Raw genomic sequence first — 26262 nt, 5'->3', positions numbered from 1 at the left:
GTGTCTCCTGGCATCCCTCTAGCCCTCCACCCGCAGGTGTGAGAGTGCCTACCACGCGGCAGGCGCCGCACTGAGCGCTGTACTATAGTAGGTTTTTAAATTTCCCCAACATCCCTAAGCGACAGGAACTGTTACCGCCCGCGTACTGGGGACGAAGGAAAGGCCTTGGAGAAGCTGGGTGGCTTGCCGCGAGTTTTGCAGCTAGTGGCTGAGCGAGGACTCCGAGAGGGGTCTGAGCGATCCTGATGCCCAGGCCACAGCCCGCAGCCCCTCCGCTCTGCCGGGTTATTGTCTGATCACGCCGTCTGCACCTGTCGCGGGCCTCGCTAGGCAGGAGCGCAGGAGGAAAGGGAGAAAAGAAGGACCACAGGGTGACCAGGTGGCTTTCCTCCATCCGTATCCTTGGCCCGGGGCGAGGAGAGATCATTTCTGGCGCGGGGATGGCTTTGCGCCTTGGAGAGGACAGCCTTCCTTCTCCAGCGATCGAAAGCGCGGCGGGAACAGGGCTTTGGGGCAAGGACCCTCCTGGGGCTGCAGGGGCGAGCGGAGAATCTAGGGTCCGGGAGTGGACACTAGGAAAAAGTGGGGTGGCGAGAGCGCGGCTGCCCGCGAAGCTGACTGGGGAGGAGACAAGGCGGCGCGTGTAGAGTGTCCACGCGGTGGGTGTGCGGCGCTTTCATTCAAACTTTGGGGAGTCTTTGGTTCGGGCGTCAGAGAAGGTGTGACCAATCAGAGTCCGGGGACGGGAATAAATTATGCAAATCACCATCTGGCGATGGGTCAGATGACTCCAATAGTTTAAAAAACTACCTCGCCGGGGAGCTTGCGGTGTGACAGTGGCGAGCCCTGGCTTCCCGGGAGAACGGCACGGGTGAGGGCAGATCTGGTTCTGGTTGGAGCATCTTCGCACTCCCCTCACCACCCCGTGGCTCAGTTTAGCCAAGTTTTCGTTTTCTACCTTCTCCACCTGCAGCTGTCTAAGGCCACCACTCTCTCTGGTCTAGAGAAGCCTTCCCACTTCGGGTCTTACGGGCTCGGACTGCTGGAAACATCGAGAGGCGGCTCTTTTTTTTTTTTTTTTTTTTGTGGTCTTTCTAAAAGTCCCGTTTGGGGGAAGGGGATGTGGCCGGGAAGGATGAGAAACTCCGGTCTTCTGCTCTGCCTCTGGAGCGCTTACTGTTGCTTTGACGCGGGAGGTCCCGCAACCCTTGGTCCAGAGGGTCGGCTGCAAGGTAACGTGTCCTTGTTCTTATTAACACCCCACAACTTCTTTTCTGTGCCAGTTCCCCTCTGTCTTGCGCACCCTTCTTCCTCGATCCTGCGACATTCTTCTTCCTTACCCCCTGCGCTGTCCATTGGGTCCTCCTAATCAGCCTTGGAGATCACTTGTTCCTCGGCGCTTCCGACGAGGACATCCCCGGCCAGGCGTCCAAGAGGCCGCAGGCTCGCCCGCGCTCGCTCTCGCCCCGCCCCCTTGTCGTTATACGGTTCTCCTCTCGGTGCTGTCCAGTCAGCAGAGTTGGCTGCCAGCGGCTGTTTAACCTTGTCCTCCTCTTTGAACCTGGGGTTTTCGAGGCAAGAAGGTTGTTAGAGCTCTATCACCTGGTGCCCTTCCTTTTAATCTCGGTGTAGGTGTCTTGAAAGTTAAGGTATCAGGGTAGCTGGCTCTGGTTTGAGTAGTGCTTGCCGGGAGTATTAGGTGAGTAATTTGTGCAGAGAAGCTGCTGGGCTTATTCCCCGGGTTGCCAGCCTCCTCTTCCCCAAGTCTTTCCAGCCCTTGCTCTTCCTCTTCTACCTCTCCGTCCTCCTCCTCCTTCCAGCTGCCAGCTTTTCTTCTGAGTTCTGCGTGGCAGTCTTTTCTACTGGAGGAACCTGCCCCGAGGGGCGAGGGTAGGGTCACCCAGCGGGAGTACCAAGTCAATTAGTTAAGCAGAGGAGAGCGGGGAACCTCTGAACCACACACTATTATTTCATCTTCTACTATTCTGCTGAGGTTGGGTCAAATGATGCTGGTCCATGTTGCTTATGTGCGTGCAGGAGGTTAATTGGAATGAATGGAAAAAACTTGTTTTATTTAACATGTTCCCAACTCTAGTGCAGTTGAACCAGGGTAGGTTGCATCTCTAGTTCCTCTCCTGTAAAGTGCTAACATTCCTTCCAACTTCCATGTTCTGCGATTCTGAGTATTTGGGGGCCATTTCATTCATTCAAAACAGTATTTATTTGCCAGGCATCCTTCTCGGAGTGAGGGATAGAGCAGTGAACAAAATGGGTGTAAACCCCTACCCCCATGGATCTTACATTTCAGTGGTGGGAAAACAGCTAGTCAACTAATTAAAATATATAAATAGTGCTCAGTGTTATGGAAAAAAATAAAGCAGAGGAGGAAAGTACAGAGGGCTGGTGGGAGAAGGTGGTGCAGTGTTAGCCTGGGACCAGGCTTCCATCCCTGAGGAGCTGGCCCCTGAGCAAGGAGCTGAAGGAGGTAAGAGAATGAGCCTGAGGACATCCGGATGAAGGACGATCATGAAGCTCCAGAGGCTGAAGTGACTCAGGCTGGAAGTAGTAGAAATGAGCTAGAGAACTGTGGTGTCAGAGAGAGCCAGCTACTAAGGTGAACCTTTTATGTCAGTGTGTGAGTTTATCCACAAGTCGGTGGCAGGAAGCCAGCAGACCCCCTTTCCTTTTCTCCTGAACTTCCCACCTGGTCTCTGTGAGTGGCTATCTGGGTGGAAATTGGGAGATATTGAATGAGTTATGTCCGTGGTTCACATTTCTGTCAGTTGGGGCTTTTGTTCGTTACTTTAATGACAAAGTTCTGCTCATGCATATTTAGTCGCATTTTCTGGAACCTTACCCTTTTTACATCTGGTGCATAGCTGTCCTCCCACTTGTCCGCTTCCCCACCAACATGTCCACCACTCTGGTCTCTCTTTCCATGACTCCATTTGTTTTTTAACTCTGGGATAAATGAAGCTCCTGGGATGGTCATTCGGTACCTTTTCACTTGATTTCTGGGTGACCGGAAAGTTTGATTTTCTAATTTCCTAGCCTGTTATCAAGGGAGGGTATCCTGGATGGTTGGAAGAATGCTAGATGAGGCTCATTTAGGACCTTCTGAAATAGTGTGGTGATGACAGTACCTAGTGTTAAAAGGCCATAGGGACCATCAGTGACATGGGCTGTGTTTTGTAGCAGGGCCATCTCCTAGACGGGACTGTGTGTGTGCAGTGGAGCTGAAAAGAGAGGTTTTGCTGCGCTTATGAGCTTCTCCATGGCTTCAATAACTTATTTAATTTATTCAACAAACTAGAAGACTGTCTGGCACATGTCTGGTACTGCAAGGAGCATTGAGGATGCATGAGGTCTTTGGAGCAAGTGTTGAAATCGAGATGAGAGTATTAGGGAAGCCCATTGCATAAGAGGTCAACAGCTCCTTACCTCCAATTCCAAAATCCAAAATCTTTGAAAATTGAAAAATTTGTTTGGTAACTTGTTTGGCAGCAAGAACTGGCCTTACCTGACCTGAACTCTTACTCATTTGGCAGCAAAAACTGACCTGAACCGATAAGAGGATATTTAGAATCTTTTTTTTTTTCCCCTCGAGTGTGAGTAGTTATGTATTTCCCTGCAGAAATATTATTGGTGTATTTGATGAATGGGAATGTCCCAGACCCTGCTGGGGGTGTTATATTATATATATATATATATATATATATATATATATATATATATATATATATATATATGCCATAATACCTTTCTAAAATCTGAGAATTTCTGAATTCTGAAACTCAACTGGTCCCAAGCATTTCAGGAAAAGAATTAAGGACCCATACTCTGAAACTAGTAACTTGAGGGAAGGAAAGAGAACTGGTTTGGATGGGGAAGAAGAAAGAAAAGCAAGAGAGACTTATTTCAGATTCACAGTAATTGATCCTAGTGACTCATTAATACTCAAATATTGGTGAGATGTCCCTTTTATAACATCTTCGCAACTCTTCTGGGAGGTGAGGAGGAAACATTCAGCAGATGTAAAAACTGAAACCCAGTGGGGTTAAGTAATTTGCTCAAGAGTGAATTAGAACTAGACCCTAGATCTCTCACCACCCAGGCCTGCTAGTTATACCCTTGCTCTGTTATTTCTCCCCAGATGAGCTCAACAAATCCAGGGTTGTACCGGCTGCTGCCAAACCCCCGGTGAGATTTAACGTCCGCACCTCTGAGGACCCAGAGCATGAAGGATGCTACCTCTCCTTTGACCACAACCAGCCCTTAGAAGACTGTGGCTTCAACATGACAGCCAAAACCTTTTTCATCATTCATGGATGGACGGTGAGCCTCTGGGGGAGGGAGCGCTACAGCTTTCCGGGAGATTTGGTTTCCTTTGTTTTGGTCAATTAGAAAGCATACTGGTGCTTCCAGATTCCACTCTGTCTCCCCCTCTTTTCTTGTGGGCTGCTTGTATTTCAGACAGCTGTGAAGAATGTAATGGGCACTTTGCTAAGGGGGCAATCTGGACTCCAGCAGGGCGGTATTTAACGCTGGCACACAGCGGGCTTTCAGAAAGTGGCTCTCCTGAGGGCAGCAGCCCAGCTCCACTGGCTCTTAAGGGGCCCTCTAATTACGCTTAATTACATTGGTCAACCACTGCGTCGCGGGGGCCATCCCTCCGTAAGAGCTGAGCTGAACGGAAGCAACTTGACTGGCTCAGAGAGTCTGTGAGGAGGCAGCTGGCCTGGCTGGCTGGCCCTGGTTGGCATGGTGCCCTCCTGTTTGCATAGAGATGGCTCCGTTTAAAGGCGCTGGAGTCTTTATATGACCTAGCTGAGCAATTCACATTGAAAAGCCCATGACGAACTTCAACAAAAAAGGGCTTTAACACTCAGCCTCAGAAGCTTTTGACCAGCGAGGGATTTATTCATTCATCTAATGGCAGTCTGTAGGAAAATGGCACTATTAAGTGAGCAGGTTTCTGCCTGGGCTAATTGGGAGGGGACATTCCTCCTCTTAATGATGAGAAATTCATATCCGTTACATGCTTTCTGGGTCTTTAGGTCTATCACCAACTGTTGGGGTCAGGCCTGGTGGGGGTGGGTGGTTTGTAGGTACCTACCTACCTAATGTAATTGGAGGGATGATGAAGGGCCTGCCGTCCATCCTCACCCCACAGCCTACGATTAGAATTATGCATTTGAACCTTTATAAGGCCCCCTGTCAAAATGCAAGTACAAACTGCCTGCAACTTACAAATGGGTTGCATTCCAGAAAGTTCTTTTATAATCTGTTTGGAACTTGGAACAGCAGTTTCCCATAGAAGCAAGATTGTAAATGGCGTTAGGGTTCCCAGGCCAGGCACAGAAAATTTGTTTATCTAATAATGTACTTGTGGATGGGTTTACAGCTGGACCTAGTCACCATTCACACTTTGTTTCTGTGGGAAAGTGTGTTCTGAGTTCTAATTTGGGATTCCAGGGACAGATCTTCTCTACTCTGGGGTCAAGAAGGATGGCAGAGATGGCTTGTGGGAAGGGGTCATTTGTTAACTCTGCATTTGCCTAAGAGACAGAATCTCCCTGCATCTCTGAGAAAGAAACTAATTCTCCAGGGCAACCCTTCTCAGCTGCCTTTGAATGATGGACCAGGCCACTTACTGGCCTGACTGTGACAGGACTTCGGTTAACCTCAAGCCAGCATCGCCACCAACTTATATCTCATAGGGGGCCTATCGGTCAGTGGGGCAGCAGCAGAGGACACCAGCTCTGACATCTTTGATGGGAAAAACTGGAGATGTCAAGCGTAATGGAAGACAATCACCCATGTAGCAATCCTGCCTGTGGCTGGCCCGGCTCATGTGCAAGTGTTTGATGCCTGGGTAGTCAATGTGAAGGTTCCAGAAGTGGCTGGGGAGAAGGTCGTGGAACTGAATTCCATATTCATTAGGATTTCTGAAACCCAGAAGAAAAATTTTTTTAAAAAGCCCCGTTTTCTCTGCAGATGAGCGGCATGTTTGAAAGCTGGCTGTACAAACTCGTGTCAGCCCTGCAGACAAGAGAGAAAGGAGCCAACGTCGTGGTGGTGGACTGGCTCCCGCTGGCTCACCAACTTTACACAGACGCAGTCAACAATACAAGGGAGGTGGGACACAGCGTCGCCAGGATGCTCAACTGGCTGCAGGTAACGGGACCTTTTACGAGCAGGACCCTGAACCCTTTTAAGAAATACAGGTCAGGGGCTTCCCTGGTGGCACAGTGGTTAAGAATCTGCCTGCCAATTCAGGGGACACAGGTTTGAGCTCTGGTCCAGGAAGATCCCACATGCCATGGAGCATTTAAGCCCGTGGGCCACAGCTACTGAAGCCCATGCACCTATAGCCCATGCTCCACCACAAGAGAAGCCACTGCGATGAGAAGCCCGCACACTGCAACGAAGAGTAGACCCCTCTCGCCGCAACTAGAGAAAGCCCGCACGCGGCAACAAAGACCCAACGAAGCCAAAAATAAATAAAAATAAAATAAATAAATTTATTTAAAAAATTCTAAGACTGTAAAAAAAAAAACAGGTCAGACAGGTCAGTTTCAGTGAACTTCAGGAGTCTGAGAATATCTTTGAGCTTCCAATTTTTTACGGAATTAAGTATTGCTTGAAACATTTGGAAGCTGGGACTTTTAGAAAGCTTTCTAATTATTGACACATTTCTGGATTTTTCCTTTTACTTTACTTGAGGGAAGAAAATTTGCCTTTTGGTTCATTAATTGCTGATGCCCTCAGAAGCCAGGATCAGCTTGTAATCTTAAATACCTACTGAAGTCTGCTCTGGCCTCTTAAGGGTGGCTGGGCTGAGGGTACGGAGGGTTGGTTCAAACCAATGTAGCTTAGTGCCTTGCATAAAATGTGGAAAACAGATCTTGGGGTCTTAAATTTACTTTTTATAGCTTAATGATTTACCTGAGCTCAGTGGACTTAATGGGATGCAGGGGTACACTGGCTGGTACACTGGCTAAGTGACCCTATTATCTGGGTAATTACAGCCTGAGCTTCCTTTTAGAAGCCGATGGAATCTGAATAATTTTGGCAGAATTCTGGTCAGGAGTCTTGAACGGTCCTCAGTCCTCTACCTGGGTTTTTTTTTTTTTTTTTTTTTTTTGCGGTACGCGGGCCTCTCGCTGTTGTGGCCTCTCCCGTTGTGGAGCACAGGCTCCGGACGCGCAGGCTCAGCGGCCATGGCTCACAGGCCCAGCCGCTCTGCGGCATGTGGGATCTTCCCGGACCGGGGCACGAACCTGTGTCCCCTGCCTCGGCAGGCGGACTCTCAACCACTGCGCCACCAGGAAAGCCCTACCTGGGTTGTTTTGTCGAGCTCGATTCCTGAGCCATGGGGTCAAATCACCGCCTCCTCACCCCCACTGCTGAGTGCCCTGTGAGGGTCTGATGCTTCAACTCTGGGGTCCCAGGCAGGTTTGGGATGAGGAGGTCTGCAGCTCGTGGGCATAAGAGGGTGGGCAGGGGTCACCCTGCTGCAGGCTGTGGCTGGCACTTAGTCTCCAGTGAGCCCGGTGGCTTTGAGCTCCACACTGCCACCCCCTCCCCCCTCCCGCGTCTCCCCAACGTGATTGACTTGTTGAATTGTTGGTGGCCTTGGGGCTCAGGACCACACTCTTCACTCACACACCTCTGTGACTTCCTGCAGGGGAAGGAGGATTTTTCTCTCGGGGATGTTCACTTGATCGGCTACAGCCTTGGGGCTCACGTGGCCGGGTATGCCGGCAACTTCGTGAAAGGCACGGTGGGCAGAATCACGGGTAAGTGTTGCTCCCTTCACTCATGGCTGATCCTGGAGCTCCTTCAGCTGCTCTGCCCACCAGGCTTTCCTGAACCAGAGTGCTCCCTAAGAGGCAGCAGGAGAGAGCCGTAGAGGGTTAGCCTTGGAAGAAACCTGGAGAACATCTAATCCAGGGCTTTTCAAATGTCCAAAAGTCTCAGAGCCCTTTTTCAAATTGAAAGTGTGCAGGTCCCCAATGTATGAAACAGATAGAAGGTGTGTTCTGGTCAAAGCTGGGTATTTGCAAGTAGTGTTAACCTTGTTATTTGAGCCTCCCCCTTTTCTGGAGGAATTTCCGGGTCCCAGAGCACCAGGGAGCACAGTTTGAAAACCAGGTCTGGTGCAACAGGTGAGGAAACACCCAGGGGTAAAGAGCTAAGACTCAGGGGCAGACCTGGGGTGGAGCCCAGGCCTGCAAGCCTCTGGTGCTCACTTCTAGTCTCTGCCCATGGTAATGCCAGGACCTCAATGGAAAGGAATGAGAGATGGGCTGTGGTTTGAATTCTGCCTCTGGTTTCTATTTCATCCACTAACAGCCTCTTTCCCATGTTTAGTTGGCATATTTATTAGTGATAATTACCTGTTTAGAATGAGTGGTTAAATGTTGTCGTTAAAGAGACCTTTCTATCTGATATTGGTACCCAGGTAGTCGATAGAAATTTGAATTTTCCACGTTAGTGAGCTTTTTTTTTTTTAAGTGAAAGCGAGTTTATTTGGAGAGATAAACATTCCATAGACAGAATTGGTGAGCTTTTTTTTTTAATCTTATTGAAGTGTAGTTGATTTACAATGTTTTGTTAATTTCTGCTATACAGCAAAGTGATTCAGTTATACATATATATATTCTTTTCATATTCTTTTCCATTGTGGTTTATCACGGGATATTGAGTACAGTTCACTGTGCTATACAGTAGGACCTTGTTGTTTATCCATCCTATATATAACAGTTTGCAATTGCTAATCCCAAATTCCCAATCCTTCCCTCGCCCCCTTCCCCTTGGCAAATAATCGGTGACCTTTTGATATGAGAGTTTGATTTAAATCATTGAATGATAGTGAAAAGTGGAAAGGATTCTCTTCCCCATTTGGAGGCCCTCTCAAAAAACATACTCTCCTCTAGGAGAAAATTAATGGCAAATTTTTTTTAAGATTATATATTTATTTTAAAATTAATTAATTTTTGGCCGCCTTGGGTCTTCGTTGTTGCACGTGGGCTTTCTCTAGTTGCGGCGAGTGGGGGCTACTCTTCGTTGCGGTGCACGGGCTTCTCATTGCAGTGGCTTCTCTTGTTGCGGAGCACGGGCTCTAGGTGCGCGGGCTTCAGTAGTTGCAGCACGTGAGCTCAGTAGTTGTGGTGCGTGGGCTTGGTTGCTCTGCGGCACGTGGAATCTCCCCGGACCAGGGCTGAAACCTGAGTTCCCTGCATTGACAGGTGGATTCTTAACCACTGTGCCACCAGGGAAGTCCTTAATGGCAAATTTGTTGCCCTGAATTTTTATCCCCCTGCTAGCATTCTTTTATTTGTTTTCCCTCCCAGCTTCTCCCTCACCTCCAACATGCTAAGGGCCTAACTGGCCACCCAGAAGGAAAGAGTTAATCGTTTCCTTCCTGGCAATGTTTTCGTTTGAAAACAGGGTTCAGGTAGAAGGGAGTCGTTAGCTAAAGAATGATTTAGTAGAGGTAGAGTTTCTGGTTTCAACAACAAGCCAGTGGGGCAGATTTAAAAATATATACATTTGTGAGGTTTAGTAGCCCTGCTTAAATCATTGTCCCTGGGCTTAAGTCTAACGAGCACACACACACACTCCTTTAGATCCAACTGTTTGATTCAGCGTAGCTTGAGAGCTTTACTTTTGGTTATCAAGATGCGGGGCCTGACCTGTCTAACGGGTAATGTGGCCACACATGACTGCTCATTAACCCATCGCTGGAGCAAAGCCGTTGGGCCTCAAGCCCCTCAGGGTTCTATTGGCTGAGCACCTCCTCCTAGCCCCCAGCAAGAGGCAAGATGTTGCAGAGCTCGGCCAGCTGTGCTCAAACTGCAGCACACACAAGGCCCCTGCCGGAGCACCAGGGCCAGTGTCCTTGGCAACAAAGACAAGCTGCAGATCCTCCCTCTTCCTCTTTCTAAGTCTGAAATGAGATGGGGCTAGTAGGAGAGTTCCAGTTCTTTCCCCCTGCCTGTCTGGGTGGGAGCAGCTGAGATGCGGGCTTTGCTGGCAGAATGCTAATCAGTGCTCTGGGCTGTCTGCGTAGAGCACTGGGACCGGCATGTCCTGAGCACAGCCCCTTTTCTGCGGCCTCTCTGTGGAGCAGGGGACCGGGGTGAACATAACAGGAAGGAATGGCCTCTGTCCAGTTGCCAGGCAGCACCTCAGAGGGTATCTGGCTGACCTGACGTATGCTGCTGTGCATGTCTGATGGGAGAGGCCTGTGCCCTCTCCTCTCCCCTCAGACTTCCCATGGGTCTGGGAACCAGGTGGTCCTGACTGGTAAGAGCACCAGAAACTGCAGCTCGTGTGGGGCAGAGGCCAGTGACGCCGCTGTACCGAGGCCAGCAGGGCTCCTTAGCCTGGACCTGCAGGAGGTACCTGAACCCCAGTCTTGCTTGGACCAGAGAGCTCTGGACTGAGGTTTGCTAAAGTTTTATCCTCTTAGGCTTCGGAGGGAGTTCTGTGACATATTAGGGAAGAGGTCATATATTTCTAATTGAACTTGTGTTTTGTTAGTTATAAATAAATAAGCAAGCAGATCTGTTCATTCATTCAAGAGATGTGAACTAAGTGTCCACCCTGCAGGCTGTGGGCTAGATGCTACCTAATGTCAAGCACTCAACGTGTGACAGGTATTTTATGCCATATGTAAGCCACATAACGTCCAGGCAAAAGGGTCCTTGGGCTTCATTTTACAGATGGGGAAAATAGGACTCAGTATGTACTTTAATGATATCTCACACCCTGAGTAGCAGAGCTGGGATTCAAACCCAGGCAGGCCATCAGATTCGAGTCTGCACCTCACCACTGCACAATGCTGCCGCTCTCCTGCTGGGAGAGATGCACTAGCTGTTACAGCGCAGCAGCCTCTGCCCTGCCAGGCCAGAAGGTGGAGGTTTTCCTGTGTGTATACATGTGCACGACAGGGTGTGTGTGCGTGTGCATGCATGTGTATATTCCATTTGCTGGACAGAACACTTTGCGGGGAGTCTGACTGAATGGAAGAAGAGGTGGTTCTCCATCATCTCTTGTTTTTGGAGGGGATGCGTTCACCCTCCCATTCCTAGTTAAGAAGTAAATTGTGAAACTTTTCCCCAGAGTCGGTGGGCCCTAGCTACGTGTCAGGCGGGGTCAGTCCGGGGAGGTGAAAGCTCTGCCTGCCAGCCGGCCTTTCCAGAAGCCCCGTCAGCCGCCTGCATTCCTCCAGCCCAGCTTGGTTTCCATGGCACTGACTGTCTGGTGGAGACTTTTGTTCACCGATACAAGAGCCCCTCTCTTATTGGCTGCAAAGCAGAATGTTCCTCTTCTTTCTTTTTTTTTTTCTCCAGAGGACATGGTGAGAGGCAGGGAGAGGCCACCTGTGTCAGTACTGCGTCCGTTCAGTCCCTAAAAAGAGTCATCGAGAGCTATTCCGGGAGGCCACTGTTTTTGTGCCATCTTTCTTTTGGGTCCTGGGCTAGAGATGAGCCCCCAGGCAGCCTGGGCTCCCTTTCTGCCTCTGTCATTCATACATTTTTCTCAACTTCAGAGTGTTAATCATTACCAGTTCTCATGAGTAGCGAGTTCCACAGGTTTACTGTCCGCTCTGGACAACAGTTCTACCTTTTGTTTACCCTAAAATGACCCCCCTCAAGCCTCACGATGTGCTCCCTTGTTCCACTGCACTGGGGTCTGGGAACACTGTTCTATTACTCATCTGCTGCTTTCACAGCTCTGTTCTTGGTCATACCTCCTCCCTACCTTGGTGTTTCTAGATCCAGGTTTCTCAACCTCAGCAACTATTCATATTTGGGGCCAGATAATGCTCGTGTGGGAGCTGACCTGTGCATTGCAGGATGCTTATCAGCATCCCTGGCCTCTACTCCCTGGATGCTAGCAGCTTCTTTTCTCCCTCTTCGCCAATGGTGACAACCAAAAATGCCTCAGAGGTTGCCAAGTGTCCCCTTGGGAGCAAAATCCCTCCTAGTTGAGAACCACTGTTCTAGACTAAACAAACCCCCTTCCTCTGCTGCACATAATGTTTTCTTAACTTTCTCCAGGTCCTCTCTCTGTGTCTGTAGGGCTCTAGGTTGGGATGAATCCAGCTCCCATAATTACTTAAGCTTGGTAATAGTAGCCAGTATTACCCTGACAAGCCCTTACTCCTTAATATCGCACAAGAACTGTATGAATCAAGACATTCAGATTTCATTTTCGAAATGCTACTGAAGCATGGAGAAGTTTTTCCGAAATCTGGTCCACAGACCACTTATTTTTAGGATCAGCTGGGGAATAAACCTCTATTTCTGGGCTCTACACCGGACCTACCAATCAGAATCTCTTGGGGGTCAGGGAATCTGCATTTTATGCTTTGCAAATTCTATTTTGAAAGGTTTTACACTCATGTGGTTCCCAAACTATTATACAAGATGGTGAAAGTGTCTCTGTTGCTGCCACTATCTTTGCAGTTGCCAACCCTGCCTTCTCCCCTGACACACATACACACAGGTGACCTGGGGCTTGTGCGTCCTCCCAGAGTTTTTCATAGCTACACGGTGGAATCCAAATTTGTAAGAAGCTCCCCAGAGATATTTGTGCTGTTTCAAATGTGAGAACCAGTGCTCTCTGCAGTGCTGTTTGTTTGATACAGAAAGTTTGCAGACAAAACGTTTTCTCCTTGTGGCTTCAAAAGAAAGGAATTCTGGAGGCTTGAGACACGGCTGCTCAGTGTGCCTGGTGTACCCCCCTCTTGCCATTCCACTCCTGGGCCTGATTCATAACTAAAGGAAGGGGAAGTGTAAGTCCAAATACAAATAGCTCAGTTTGGGGAGACTGAGTCTTCCCTCTTGAAGATGTAGGTAGCTTAGTTATTCTGTCAAAATTCTGCTAAAATTAAGACTGTGGAAGGCTCCCAGTGGCAGAATAAATGGAATGAATGGCTTAGTTTCAGCCAGCCCAAGTTCTTTTTAGAACTGCTTCAGTTCTTCTTTTTTTTCTTTTTAATTAATTAATTTAATGTATTTATTTTTGGCTGCATTGGGTCTTTGTTGCTGCGTGCAGGCATTCTCTAGTTTTGTGAGCGGGGGCTACTCTTCGTTGTGGTGCACAGGCTTCTCATTGCAGTGGCTTCTCTTGTTTCGGAGCACGGGCTCTAGGCATGCAGGCTTCGGTAGCTGTGGCACACGGGCTCAGTAGTTGTGGCACACAGGCTCTAGAGCACAGGCTCAGTAGTTGTGGCTCACGGGCTTTGTTGCTCCGTGGCATGTGGGATCTTCTCAGCCCAGGGATCGAACCTGTGTTCCTTGCACTCGCAGGCGGATTCTTAACCACTGTGCCACCAGGGAAGTCTCTAGAACTGCTTCAGTTCTGACAGTGCACGATTCCTCAGATCCACGTGTCACTTGAACCCCATGGCCAATTTACTGAGTCAGCTGAGTTGTCAGGACAGGTGACAGGCTTCAGAAGAAAGCATACGTTCCTCTGCAACAGGCACCACACCCTTTAGGATTCCCAGGGTGGGGATGTCTTCATTTTACACTTGCCGGCTTAGCTATCCACCAGGACCCACTGCCTTAGCGCACCTGACACAGCTGGTCTTGGCTCTCCCTTCTGCTGTAGGTTTGGATCCTGCTGGGCCCATGTTTGAAGGGGTTGACATCCACAGGAGGCTGTCCCCTGACGACGCAGACTTCGTGGATGTCCTGCACACCTACACGCGCTCCTTTGGCTTGAGCATCGGGATTCAGATGCCTGTGGGTCACATTGACATCTACCCCAATGGAGGTGACTTCCAGCCGGGCTGTGGACTCAACGATGTCTTGGGGTCAATTGCATATGGAAGTGAGTTCCTTATTATTATTTATTTTGCGGTACGCGGGCCTCTCACTGCTGTGGCCTCTCCCGTTGTGGAGCACAGGCTCCGGACGCGCAGGCTCAGCGGCCATGGTTCACGGGCCTAGCCGCTCCGCGGCATGTGGGATCTTCCCGGACCGGGGCACGAACCCGTGTCCCCTGCATTGGCAGGCAGACCCTCAACCACTGCGCCACCAGGGAAGCCCCCAGTTCCTTATTTTTTGTTTTGACTCAATTATAGCATCTCCTCCTAAATCAGCCGGAGCTGTTCGTGCTCCCGACAGCATCCGTTTCATTATTCCCACTAGCCCCCAGTGGCCCTTCAACAGTTTATTCTACAGTTCATCATCCTGCAAGCCAATTAACAGCCTTCCCGTGGTCTCTGCTCTGCTTTCTTGTGCTTTGAGGTCACAGTTATTATTGATTAATTTCTTTTTATAACAAAAGGAATACATATTTGTTGGGAAAATAATCAAGCATTATAAAATTGCCTAAAGCAAGAAGTGAAAATACCCCTTCATTTCCCACACCTACTCCTACTTTCACTCTCCAGAGGTAGCCAATATGAACATGTTGTGTGTATCCTTCCACTCTTATCGCTTTGCAAATTTATTTGTGTGTGTGTGTGTGTGATATTTTTCAAAATCACATTGTTCTGCAACTTTGCTTTTTCAGTCCTAATATATATTACGGACATTCTTAGACATCAGAGTACACATATCTACTTACCTTATTCTTTTAAAAGGCTGTATAATATTCTTTAGCATGGATGTACTATCATTTAATTTTTGGTAACATTTTAAAGAAATAAACTCAAGATTCTTCCTCCATTCACTTATAATCTGTCTTGCTGGATGCTAAGCCTATTCCCAGCAGTCTTGGGCTGAAGTGAGCTTGCTGCTGAAACTGAGGTGCTTGGTTTCTCATTTGCTCACCGCCTTGCATCCTGGCAGCATTTCTAAGTCTTGGCCCCAGTTGGCTCTCTCCACTGTGATGCTCTGCTCTTGGGATGTCCACTCTGTCACTCAGTCTTAAGTTGCTCTCTCCCAAGGTGATAACATCCAAGGAGCCCCTGCGGGGCTTGGGGGTTCATGCAAGGGGAGTTCAGCCCTGCAGGGGAGATCAGATGATGGCATTTCTTAAGGCTGGTGATATTAATGAGGAAGGGGAAGGGGAGCTTTGCCAAATTTTTCTTAAGGTCCAAGGATTTACTGGAACTATTGGCTTTAGCCTCTGGTTACAAGAAATAATGATTACTGCGGGTCACAAAAATCCAAATTATACTCCTAGCTTTGCAACCAACTGACTCTGTGACCCTGAGCAAATGACTTCATCTCTAAGGGCATTTGGGCCCATAATCTACAACTGAAAGTACTGGACTAGGATGAGGTTGGCAAACATTTTCTTTCCTTTTTCTTTTTAAGTTTTTTTTTTAATAAACTTATTTATTTTGTATTTATTTTTGGCTGCTTTGGATCTTCGTTGCTGCTCTTGTGAGCTTTCTCTAGTTGCAGCACACAGGCTCGGTAGTTGTGGCACACTGGCTCTAGAGCGCAGGCTCAGTAGTTATGGCGCATGGGCTCTGTTGCTCCGTGACATGTGGGATCTTCCTGGACCAGGGATCAAACCTGTGTCCCATCCATTTGCAGGTGGATTCTCAACCACTGCACCACCACAGAAGCCTGGCAAACATTTTCTTAAAGAATCAGCTAGTAAATATTTCCAGCTTTGCAAACCATACTGTCTCTGTTTCAACAACTCTACTCTGCTACCGTAGCATGGAGGCAGCCAGAGACAATAGATAAATGAATGCATGTGGCTATGTTCCAATTAAACTTTAGTAAAATGGGGCCAGCCTGCAAGGTGCAGTTTGCTGAGCCCCGGACTAGATGATGTTTAGCATCTGATCCATTTCCAGCATTTTGTGACCGCATGACTCTATCAGGACTTAGTGACTCTTACTGCACAGCTGGTCTCCATCACCCTGTTTAGTGCCTGTGCTATGCATTCTCTTGCTCTTTATTGCTTCATGTGTATCAGTGCTGTCTTCCCACCTGGAGGGCAAGCAGTCCGGTGGCAGGACTGGCTTTCAGTTCTAAAGACAGTATATCACTGGGCATGCATTAAGAATGACACAAACGGGCTTCCCTGGTGGCGCAGTGGTTTAGAGTCCGCCTGCCGATGCAGGGGACGTGGGTTCGTGCCCCGGTCCGGGAAGATCCCTCATGCCGCGGAGCGGCTGGACCTGTGAGCCACGGCCTCTGAGCCTACGCGTCCGGAGGCTGTGCTCCGCAACGGGAGAGGCCACAACAGTGAGAGGTCCGCATACCGCAAAAAAAAAAAAAAAAAAAAAAAGAAAGAAAAGAATGACACAAACAAGCATACTAGCAGTGACATGAAAAGCAGTTATTTCTGATGAAGTGTACAGTACTTACTGATGGAGTGGGCGGATCACCGAGAAGCAGCTCAGCCTGATGGTCTCCGTCTCTCTCTCCCCCAGCAATTGCAGAGGTGGTGAGATGCGAGCACGAGCGGGCAGTACACCTCTTTGTCGACTCTCTGGTGAATCAGGACAAGCCGAGCTTCGCATTCCAGTGCACGGACTCCAACCGCTTCAAAAAGGGGATCTGCCTCAGTTGCCGGAAGAACCGTTGTAATAGCATTGGCTACAATGCCAAGAAAATGAGGAACAAGAGGAATAGCAAAATGTACCTAAAAACCCGGGCAGGCATGCCTTTCAGAGGTAACCTTCATCCAAACCTGCATTGCCCTGGGGAAGGACCTTTTTCCTCCTTCTAAATACCACATTGTAGACGGGCACATTCCTGCAGTTAAATCAAATAACTGCAAGTCACATTAAATTGTGAATGCCTAGGAAAGTAGATCTTTAAAAATAAATGATGGGGACTCCTTTTGTGATGTGAGTCACCACTCTATGATCACAATATCACTATCTTAAGTTTCTATCTTGCATTTAGCTTTTCAAAGCTGTTTCGTATTTGTTTTCTCATTTGATCATCAGAATAATCTGTGATAGGACTAACAGTGGATCCAAATGATATCTCGCATTTTTATAGCATGTTATAAAACCGTAAGGTTTTGTGGGTATTGTGGGTGGAATTTGAGGCTCAAGAAGTTAATACCTTGGTCCTTAATTCAAGGTCACACATCTAGAAAGTACCTAGGTCAGCATCCCCCAAACCCAAAGTTCAGGCTCCTTCTTCTATACTGCAGTGACCTTTTACGCCATTGGACAGAATGAGATCAAAGGGAGGCTAGAGGCTGGGCTGGACCCAAAGGATGAGAATCCCTAAAAACTCACTGTGCTGGGTGACTCAGTTTGGGTCAGGGTGCCCTAAGATGACAAGCAAGGCTCACAAATGTCTCTGTTCTGCTGTCTCTGCAGTTTACCATTATCAGATGAAAATCCATGTCTTCAGCTACAAGAACATGGGAGAAATTGAGCCCACCTTTCATGTCACCATTTATGGCACCAATGCAGACTCCCAGAATCTGCCTTTGGAAATGTAAGTCACGGGTTTCCTTTGCTGAGTTCAGGACAGAGAACGAATTGGTTTGAAAAGGAGAGAGAGCGCAGGAGCTCTCTGTGTGCCAGGTGAACGAGTGCAGGGGAGCTCGTCTGCGTGCCAGGGAGGAGCTGTGTGGTTCCTCTCCTGCTTCACACTCTCCACCTAGCCCTTGACTCAGAACGTTTCTGGAAGGGCAGCTCCTGCGATGAATCAGCAGCGTGAGAATCTGCTGGATCAGCTGGGCAGAAACTGCTGTTTCATTTCAGAGAACGCCTGATTCCTGAGGCTTTAGGAAATTTGGAACCTGATAAACATCGTCCCTGGCATGTTTCTAATTATCTGTGGGAGGGGCACACAGTGATCTGTATACGTTGAGCGCTTGTAAGGTGCAAAGCGCCACGCTGAGTAATGCTGGGCTTGCAAAGTAACGTCATCAGAATACTCACTCTCAGGGCTGAGGTTCTAGCAGGAGGAACAGGCTTGTACGCACACACTCATGCACACACATGGGGTGAGACAAGCTCCCCCAAGTGCCACGTGAGAGGGACAGGCAGGAGGGGCTGAGAGTTCCGAGGGAGATGGATGCCTGTGGGCTGAGAGGAGGAGGCGCTGTCGAGTGGGGATGTGACTTCTTTGCGCTTTCTCATTTCTGTTCTTTCCTGGTCTTGTCCCCCCAGGAAGTAGCATGAATGGGGAGATGCTCAGGAATGGTTTGGGGTGCGGTGGTCGACATTATCTCTCTGCCCGTGTGGAGCACATCTGAGGTTTCATCCCGGTCCTGCTGGTGGGACGTGCAGAACGTAGGGGGGACCTCTTGTGCATTTCTCTCCCATCCGAGTGGGGCAGGTGCTGCCACTGCGTCAACCCCCACGGTGCTGCGGTTTTCCAGGTGGCGGGGGGACTGAGACCAGCTTCCCTCTCCCCTTGCAGAGTGGAGCAGATCGAGCTGAATGCCACCAACACCTTCCTGGTCTACACCGAGGAGGACTTGGGAGACCTCCTGAAGATCAGACTCACCTGGGAGAGGACTTCTCAGTCCTGGTACAACCTGTGGAAAGAGCTTCGCAGCTACCTGTCTCAGCCCCGCAGGTCCGAGCAAGAGCTGAATATCAGACGCATCCGCGTCAAGTCCGGGGAAACCCAGAGGAAGTAAGTGCCTCACGACCCTTTCCCTGTTCTGGGTCCGTGGTCAGCGGAAGGCGTGCGTCTCTGCAGCGTCCTTTCCTTTGCTAAGCGTACAGCTTCCATCTTTCCGTATCCAGAGTACATGGGCAAAACTGCAAACCCTTTGCGAGGAGAACTGAATTCCAGACCAAGGCCTCTGTCCACTGTTGTGCAGCTTGTACCCTGATTGCAGGCCCTGGGCTGAGAGGGGTGGGCAAGCGGGGGCTGGAATCCAGCCCTTGTTCCATTGGCCAAGCCCTGTGCTGGCCCGGAGGAAGAGGGCTTCTCCTGGACAGGGCTCTTTAGGAGTGCTGCCTTGTTAATTTGTTTGCTCTGGGGTCCGTGCAACCAAAAGCCTTTGCTTGCTCCTGTCCAGAGCAAACCAGACTATCCAGTTTAGGGAGCCTGCATGGATGAGGTCTGTGGGAGTCCTGGCTTCCCTTGCATCCAATTTTCAGAGCATTATACCTCTCTTTGGGAGGCTCTGACTCAAGGACATGCGTGGGGCGCTAACATCAAGTAACAGATTCCTCTGTGCCACGCCGGCTGGCAGTTTCCCCACGTCTGTTAACCAAGCCTAACACAAAAAATCCACCCCTAAATCAGCCGCTAAAACGCGGCTTGACTCTCGGAGCAGCCAGGAAGACCTTTGTCAAGAGAGGAGGGTTTCCTTGGCCAAATCCTTCAGCAGACCTCCGGGAGGTCACTGCCAGCCTTGGGATGGTGGGAGGAAGCCTCCACCTTCTTTCTATCTCTTCTGGCATTTTCTCCATTACAGTTCTTCATGCATCCCGTTTCCATCCACCACCTATGGTGCAGCTTGGCCATGCAGGGGGTGGAGGCTTAAGTTGCTTGTCTGAGTGATTCTGATCGGAAGACCTGTGCACCAGTGTGTATGTGGCAGGGGTGGGTGCCAGCTGAGGGGAGCTGTTAGTATGAAGGCTGTGATCTAGATAATTGCGTGTCTTTTTCCTTCTCTCGGTGCTTATAAGTGCAGCCTGTACCAGAAAGATGTGTGGTAGCAGAAAGATGATCATTTTTATAAAATATTTCAAATTTAATAAACCACTGAGACTTAATAAATGTAAACCATTTTCATATTGGTTTCAGATATAAGATTTTAAACAGCAAAACATTACAAAGCCGAAGCCCCTTTGTGCCCCTCCCCCGTCCGACTCCTCCCCTTTCAAACCAAATGTACCCATCTTCCAACATTAACTAATGTCAGTGTGTTTTCCTCTTCATGATTTTTATACTTTCCCTACTTCTGTTTTATCCATAAACAACCTACAGAAATGTTTTGGTTGCTTCTGAAGTTTACGTGAGTGGACACATTCCTTTAAAAGTTGCTTTTCTCCATTTAACATAGTTTATGAGATTTATCCAATGCATACAGATCTGGTCTATTCACATTCAACTCCCGTATGTAAACTGCCATTGCACAAACAATAGTTTCACCATTGTTCTGCTGAATATTTAAGTTGTTGCTACTTTTTTTCAGTTACAAACAGTGCTGCGATGAACATCCTGGGACATTTTCCTTGTGTACGTGTGTGAGAGCTTCTTTGGGGCATGCTGAATCACTGGGTTATAGTGTCTGTATTCTCCAACTGGACGGGATATTATTAAATCCCTCTCCAAAGTGGTTGGACCAATTTTTAATCTTATCCACGGAGTAAGAGCTTCCTTTTCCCCTCCTCCTCACCTACCTTTGGTGGACATTTTTGCTATTCCGTTGAGTGTGAATTGGTCCCCAACTGTTGTTTTCATTTGTATTTCCTGATTGTGAGTGTTGTGGGTGTTTATGGGCTGTTTGGGCTTCCTGGTGAAGGTTCTGAAAGCTGTTGGGAATGTGGCTTTTGTCCTGCTGGTAAGCATCACGGTCAGGTGTACCACATGTCTATTGGTCATGAGGTCATGCTGTCCACACACCACTGAAGCTGGGGCAGCCCACATGGTTGGGCTGTAAGTTACAGTTGAAACGATTATTAGATCACGGATTCTTCCTGTGATCTTGGTTGTCTACTTCTTGAATCTTTGATATTAGCCCACAGCTGAGTTCCAGTTACGCTTGTCAATGGGTATTTCTGGACACCATGCTGGAGGGACCTGGAGTTCCTCCGTTCAAGGAGTTTATAGTCCACCATGGATGCAAGAATCCACAAGCTCTTCAAGGCAAGATATAATGTGTTAAAATGAGCTAAAGCTTTCATTATTAACTCCGTGCCATAAGAAGTAATGACAATAACAAAAGCAACATTTATATAAGGATGTGCCTATTTATGAAATTGGAAGGTCAATGGAGGGTTAGATTAATAAGGTCTCGGGCAATCAGGGAGGCTTCAGAGAGGATATGCCTTGGTACAGGCTTTTGGATAGACAGAAGGAAGAAGGTAGGAGGGGTGTGATTAAAGTCTGCATGAGCTGAATCATGGGAGACATCAAAGTGAGACGCTTTCAGTGTGCTTGTAGCAGCAGTGGAGAGTTCTGAAGGGTCTTGAGTCAGGGGTCACATGATAAAAGCTTCTCTTTTCTCCTTATTCCATCTGCCTCATGTCCAGAGAGCACCATATGGCTGGTGCAAGCCATGTACCTTCCCCTAGAGTTTTGGCTACATCAGTGGTTTCTTTTTCCTCCTAGATTGACTTTTTGTGCAGAAGATCTTGAGAACACCCGCATATCCCCTGGCCAAGAGCTCTGGTTTCACAAGTGTCGAGATGGCTGGAGAATGAAAAATGAAACCAGGTAAGGAGGACATTCTCAGAGGTTCATGCAATGCATGTTGATGGGTCCCCTAGTGTAGGCTGGACATGTGTCTGACACTTGGGACACATAAGTCAACAAAAACAGATAAAAGTCCCTTGCTTTATGAAGATGACCTTCTGCTGGAAGGAGTAGGATGTTGGATGGTGTGAAAGTCCCTTTGCCTCTTGCTCTGCTTCATCCTGTAGGTGTCACGGCCATGGTCCTGCTGGAATGAGGTCTTTCAGTGACTAAGTCCCAAGCTTGGTACCCATGTCCTCATCTTAGATGGAGCTTCTCTGTAGTGACTGGGGCTGTGGGAAGTTCCAGGGCTCCCAGCTTCTTTCTGGGCACCAGGTTGGAGTGGGGAGTTGCGTGGGAGGTAAGGGAGAAGCATAAGGCATAGCCCCCCTTTAAGGTTTTCTGGAACCCAGGTTGGTGTGAGTGGATATTAGTGGGCAATTCTCCCCCTTTTTGAGAAGCAGGAATGCTCATGTGCTCTTGCTTCAGGGTCCTCCTTGCTCCATGCAAGTCTCATGATCTCAGAATTGAGGAAGGATGATCTCGTGGTATGAGGCAGTGGGTGCACCCAAAAGGGGGCTCCGTCACACACCCTCTGAGTCTAAATGCCTGCTGAGGAGCAGGGAGATGGCCCCCACCAGCCCCTACCCCTGGGTCCATCAGAGGTACTAGATAATAACGCTGCTGCCTTACACCGAGCACGGAGTGTGTGCGCACCTTGTGTCAGCGCCTTCCATACATCATCTCATTTACTTCGATCATCAAGCTCATGATGCTGGTGTCGTAACCCTGTGAACAGTTGGGGAACCTGAGACTCAGGGAGGTTTGGTCACTCTTTCCAGGTCCCCCCCTTGGTGATGGCAGAGTAAGGATTTGAAGCAGGTTGGTTTACTCTAAAGCCTGTGCTCTTTCTCACGCATGGAGGTTCCACTTGCTCAGATAAGTCACCTCTCCTCAATCTGAGTATCAATTATCAAGCAGCCGCGCCCGTGCTGGGATCCCCTGTGATTAACTGTCTGCCAGCCCGGAGGGCCGGGCTACACCCTGGCTGCTCTGTCTCCTGTTCAGGAGCATCGACGTGACCACAAGCTCGGCGATCACAGGACTTGTGGGATTCTGAAAACTGCCCATCTAATTAAGTGACTCGGTCTAGTCTGGATATGATTTTCTGCTATAGTAATAATTTTAATTCTTTATGTTTGTATTCAAATTTATACCTTTCCAAGTGCTTCCACATGTACTAACTTCATTGATCCTCAGAACAGCCATGTAAATTGGACACACCCAGGAAGGATTGCTATTCTTATTCTTATATACTTCTTTTCCGCTCCGGAACTTCATAATAGTTGAGAACGTTATACTTCGCCTCAGAATACCTCTTTGAGAAAACAGGTCCTTTCCTTTGCCTTCAAAGGAACAGAAAACAATAGGAGCCCGAGTAATAAATTAACACCAGGAAGTGGTGAATCCCTGGACATATATTACACCGTCAGTACTCTCTCTCCTGCCATGGAGACCGTTCACCTGTTCACAGAGAAGGAGACGGAGGTTCCAAGAGGCTCAGTAGTACATTACTGTAGCTGAGACTAGAATCAAGATGTCTTGACTTTGCCTTGCCCCCTTCCCGCCACACTGCCGGCTCTCTTGTGTTTCTAGATCAAAGCAAAGGAGCACTTTATAGTTCTCCCCGAAGTTGTGTTTGTGTGTGTGTGTGCTTGTGTGCACATGTGCGTGCTGTGGGTGAGTATTCTGCTAAATATGCAGATGTCAACACTGAGGTGTATGGAACTAGGAACCCGGAGCAGGCTCCGGTGTGGTGTTTCTCAAAGTGAATCTGTGGCTTGTTGGGGGAGGGGGAGGAGGGAGCATTCAGGACTTTCTCCATTTATTCTGAAAGGGAAGCAAATAAAAGAGGCTGATAGGTATGGAAGAAAGCTTGGTCTTGTGGTAAACAGAGTTGCATGTTTGCAAAGCCAGCTAATGAACACCACTCCCACGTGGTTCCTTTCAGCCCAACCCCGGAGCATCCTTGAAGGTCCCCGCAAGGCCCCCCACTCCCTGATTTCCAAGCACATGGAGGAACGTTACTGCTGAGGACCCACCTGATGGAAAGACCCTTCTTGGCCTTGACCCTGGAGCAATGGGAGGAGCCCACTTGCTGGGCCCAGCACCGTGCCTCCCATGATGGCTGGGACTTTTCTCCAGAGGAGACCACATCCTGCTGTTCCTGCTGTTCCCGCTGCTGCTCTACGATTGCTCTAACTCCAGATCTGTGTGCAAATGGCCGATGCCCTGGCCTCTATGCGTACCGGGCTGGCTTCTCAGGACTGGATGAGCCGGTGCTTCACCCAACAAGGAACACAGGCTCCGAGTGACTCTGCGTGGAAGGCTGTCAGCTGCCTGACCTGACTTGAGTCATAGTGAGGGGTCTTGCTCCTGGGAGCTGACTCGTGTCAGGATGGCAGACCTGGGACCTTGTTCACCGGGGGAGGGAGAGTAGATCTGGGGAGGTGTGGCGGCTCTCGCTCTTGGGGCTCGATGGGTAACTGGTGACGTGGACTGGTTACATTTTATTCGGTCCTGCTCCCCAGCTCCTCCTCCAAAGCACACATCATTGGCTTTCTTCTTTTTCCATTGCTCTTTTTTTTTTTTAAGAAGATGTTGGGGGTAGGAGTTTATTAATTTTTATTTATTTATTTTGGCTGTGTTGGTCTTCGTTTCTGTGCGAGGGCTTTCTCTAGTTGTGGCAAGCGGGGGCCACTCTTCATCACGGTACGCGGGCCTCTCACTATCGCGGCCTCTCTTGTTGCAGAGCACAGACTCCAGACGTGCAGGCTTAGTAGTCATGGCTCATGGGCCTAGTTGCTCTGCGGCATGTGGGATCCTCCCAGACCAGGGCTCGAACCCGTGTCCCCTGCATCAGCAGGCAGATTCTCAACCACTGCACCACCAGGGAAGCCCCTCCATTGCTCATTTTTTGATTGGACAAATGTTTATTAAGCACTGAAACTTAATTAGCACATGGCAGTAGACACCTTAGTAAATCTTTGCAGACCATCTTCTCATTTGAAACCTAATGGGGTTGGGATGTCTAGGCTCTCTTCCCGTTTAGATGATCCATGGATATGCACGTGATGAAAGGCATGAGGGGCACTGGGAGGGCTACAGGATGTGAGAGGTGGGGACCCTGAGGCTTTAAGTGATTTCTACCTATTTCTTCTTAGTTAAAGTGCATTTCCCTTAAGAGTGACATCTTTGATCACCAGCAGAGTGGCAAGCGGAGTGTTATACATGTTAGGGACAGAATGGTGCCAGTTGCTGAATATGATTGGCAAAATCTCTTCTGTGTAAGAAGCTGGAGGCTATTACATATGTTACACATGTCTGTTCATACAGAAACCAGCACCTGTCACACACAGCTGGTACCAAGATTGAATTAATGCCATGCTTTTTCCTTCTTGAAATATCTTGTTCCAATACAAGTGCCCTTTCTGTGCTGAACTTCTTCAAAAAGCCCTTAATTCTAGATCTTGGTTTGAATTAATATACATGATATCTGAGGAACCCTTTTATAATTTTCAAAAGATTTGAACATGCATCACTTAATTAGAGACTCACAACAGGAGGTGAGCAGGGCAGTTACTATTATCTCTATTTTACAAAACCGAAGCTTAGTGAGGTTCAGCACAAGCCTAGAATTATATACCAAGTTGGTGGAGGAGCCAGGTGAGGACCTAGACTTCCTGGAGGCAATGCCCATGGTATGCTCATCTCTGCTACCTCATCAGGACTCGTATAGCCATTTCCCACCAATATGCCCCAGATGTAACAAACAAGGAATTTTTTTCAGAGCCATCCATGAAACCCGAAACTCTTTTATTAATATATAACTGGGAGAACAACTGGGCCAAGGGTTGGGATTTTTATGGATAAGATTGATTTGGAAGGAGATGTGATGTCAGGTGAGAAAGGGGGAGAGCGACTTTTTCTGTACTTAGGTTTTTAAAGGACGTTGTTTTAATCTCTGTTGTGCCAAGGTTGTGTCATTGTTCTGTGCCAAACCTCTGAAGACATAACCAGTCAAATACCTTAATTCAAGGTGTTTTCTCAATCCAATCGTGTGCCTTTTCTGTTGCTTCTGTGATTGCATTCTAGCCAGAGTAGAGCTTGTATTATTGACTGTGCATCCTGGTTGCTTCTACTTTTGTAATGGAAGCCTTGGGAATCGAATCCTCAGTGGGTCCTGTATTTATACATTTGGCTTGAAGCCTTATTTGTATATAATGATGCTTTTTTAAATGCTTAGAATACTATTTATTTCTCAAATGTATATAATGTATAAAAATAAATATATGGTTAGTTTTTACTTTATGATTAACCGATTTCAAGATTTAACATTTTAATAGTAAAATAATAAAAATCTACAAAATTCTTCATGGTCTAGCAACTCAGTTCTCAAAATTTGAAAGAATTATCCTGCCTAAGCCTAGGTTTTGACAAGAAGTTACTTTAATATAGGATATATTCTCTATTTGATACTAATTGTTGGTAAGAAGCAGACAACAACTCCTTTCACTGAAGAACAAGAGGAGAAATTATTCGAATCGCAGTAGAAAGTCCTGAAGGTGGATGTTTGGGAGGACTGGGGAGGAGGACCGGGTAACATTGGTGAGGATATAGGTTTGGTCCCATGGGATCTAGATAACAGTGACTTAAACCAGATAGAAGATGAATTCTCTATTGTGTTAGTCTCAGCTGGTATTGAGGTTCTGTTCCATAAAGCCAGGCTCTTAGTTTTTGCTCTGACATTCATAGGATGTTCCCCTCACCCCCGCAGTCCAAAGTGTCCCCCATTAGGTCCACTTCTAGCCCGTGGGAGGGTGGAAATGGGGGGAAATGTTACCTTTTAAGAGCATCAATGAGGAGTTGCCCACATTAT

The 26262-nt window shown here is 48.2% G+C and overlaps 1 protein-coding gene across 1 annotated transcript; it reads left to right on the top strand.

The window, feature by feature from the left end:
• Positions 1–840: 840 nt before the first annotated feature.
• On the top strand, positions 841–25645 carry LIPG (lipase G, endothelial type). Its single transcript, XM_079942418.1, has 10 exons — positions 841–1232; positions 4154–4335; positions 5998–6177; positions 7691–7802; positions 13633–13854; positions 16367–16609; positions 17273–17393; positions 18327–18545; positions 21201–21305; positions 23335–25645. Exons 1-10 carry the CDS (start codon positions 1121–1123, stop codon positions 23354–23356), a joined length of 1518 nt encoding a protein of 505 aa, XP_079798544.1. The 5' UTR covers positions 841–1120; the 3' UTR covers positions 23357–25645.
• The last annotated feature ends 617 nt before the right edge of the window (positions 25646–26262 follow it).

This window comes from Stenella coeruleoalba (genome assembly GCF_951394435.1).
Source record: "Stenella coeruleoalba genome assembly, chromosome: 14".
NCBI classification, from domain to species: Eukaryota; Metazoa; Chordata; class Mammalia; order Artiodactyla; family Delphinidae; genus Stenella; species Stenella coeruleoalba.
Note: the sequence above shows the minus strand (reverse complement) of the source record. Positions and strands in the feature narration are given on the sequence as shown.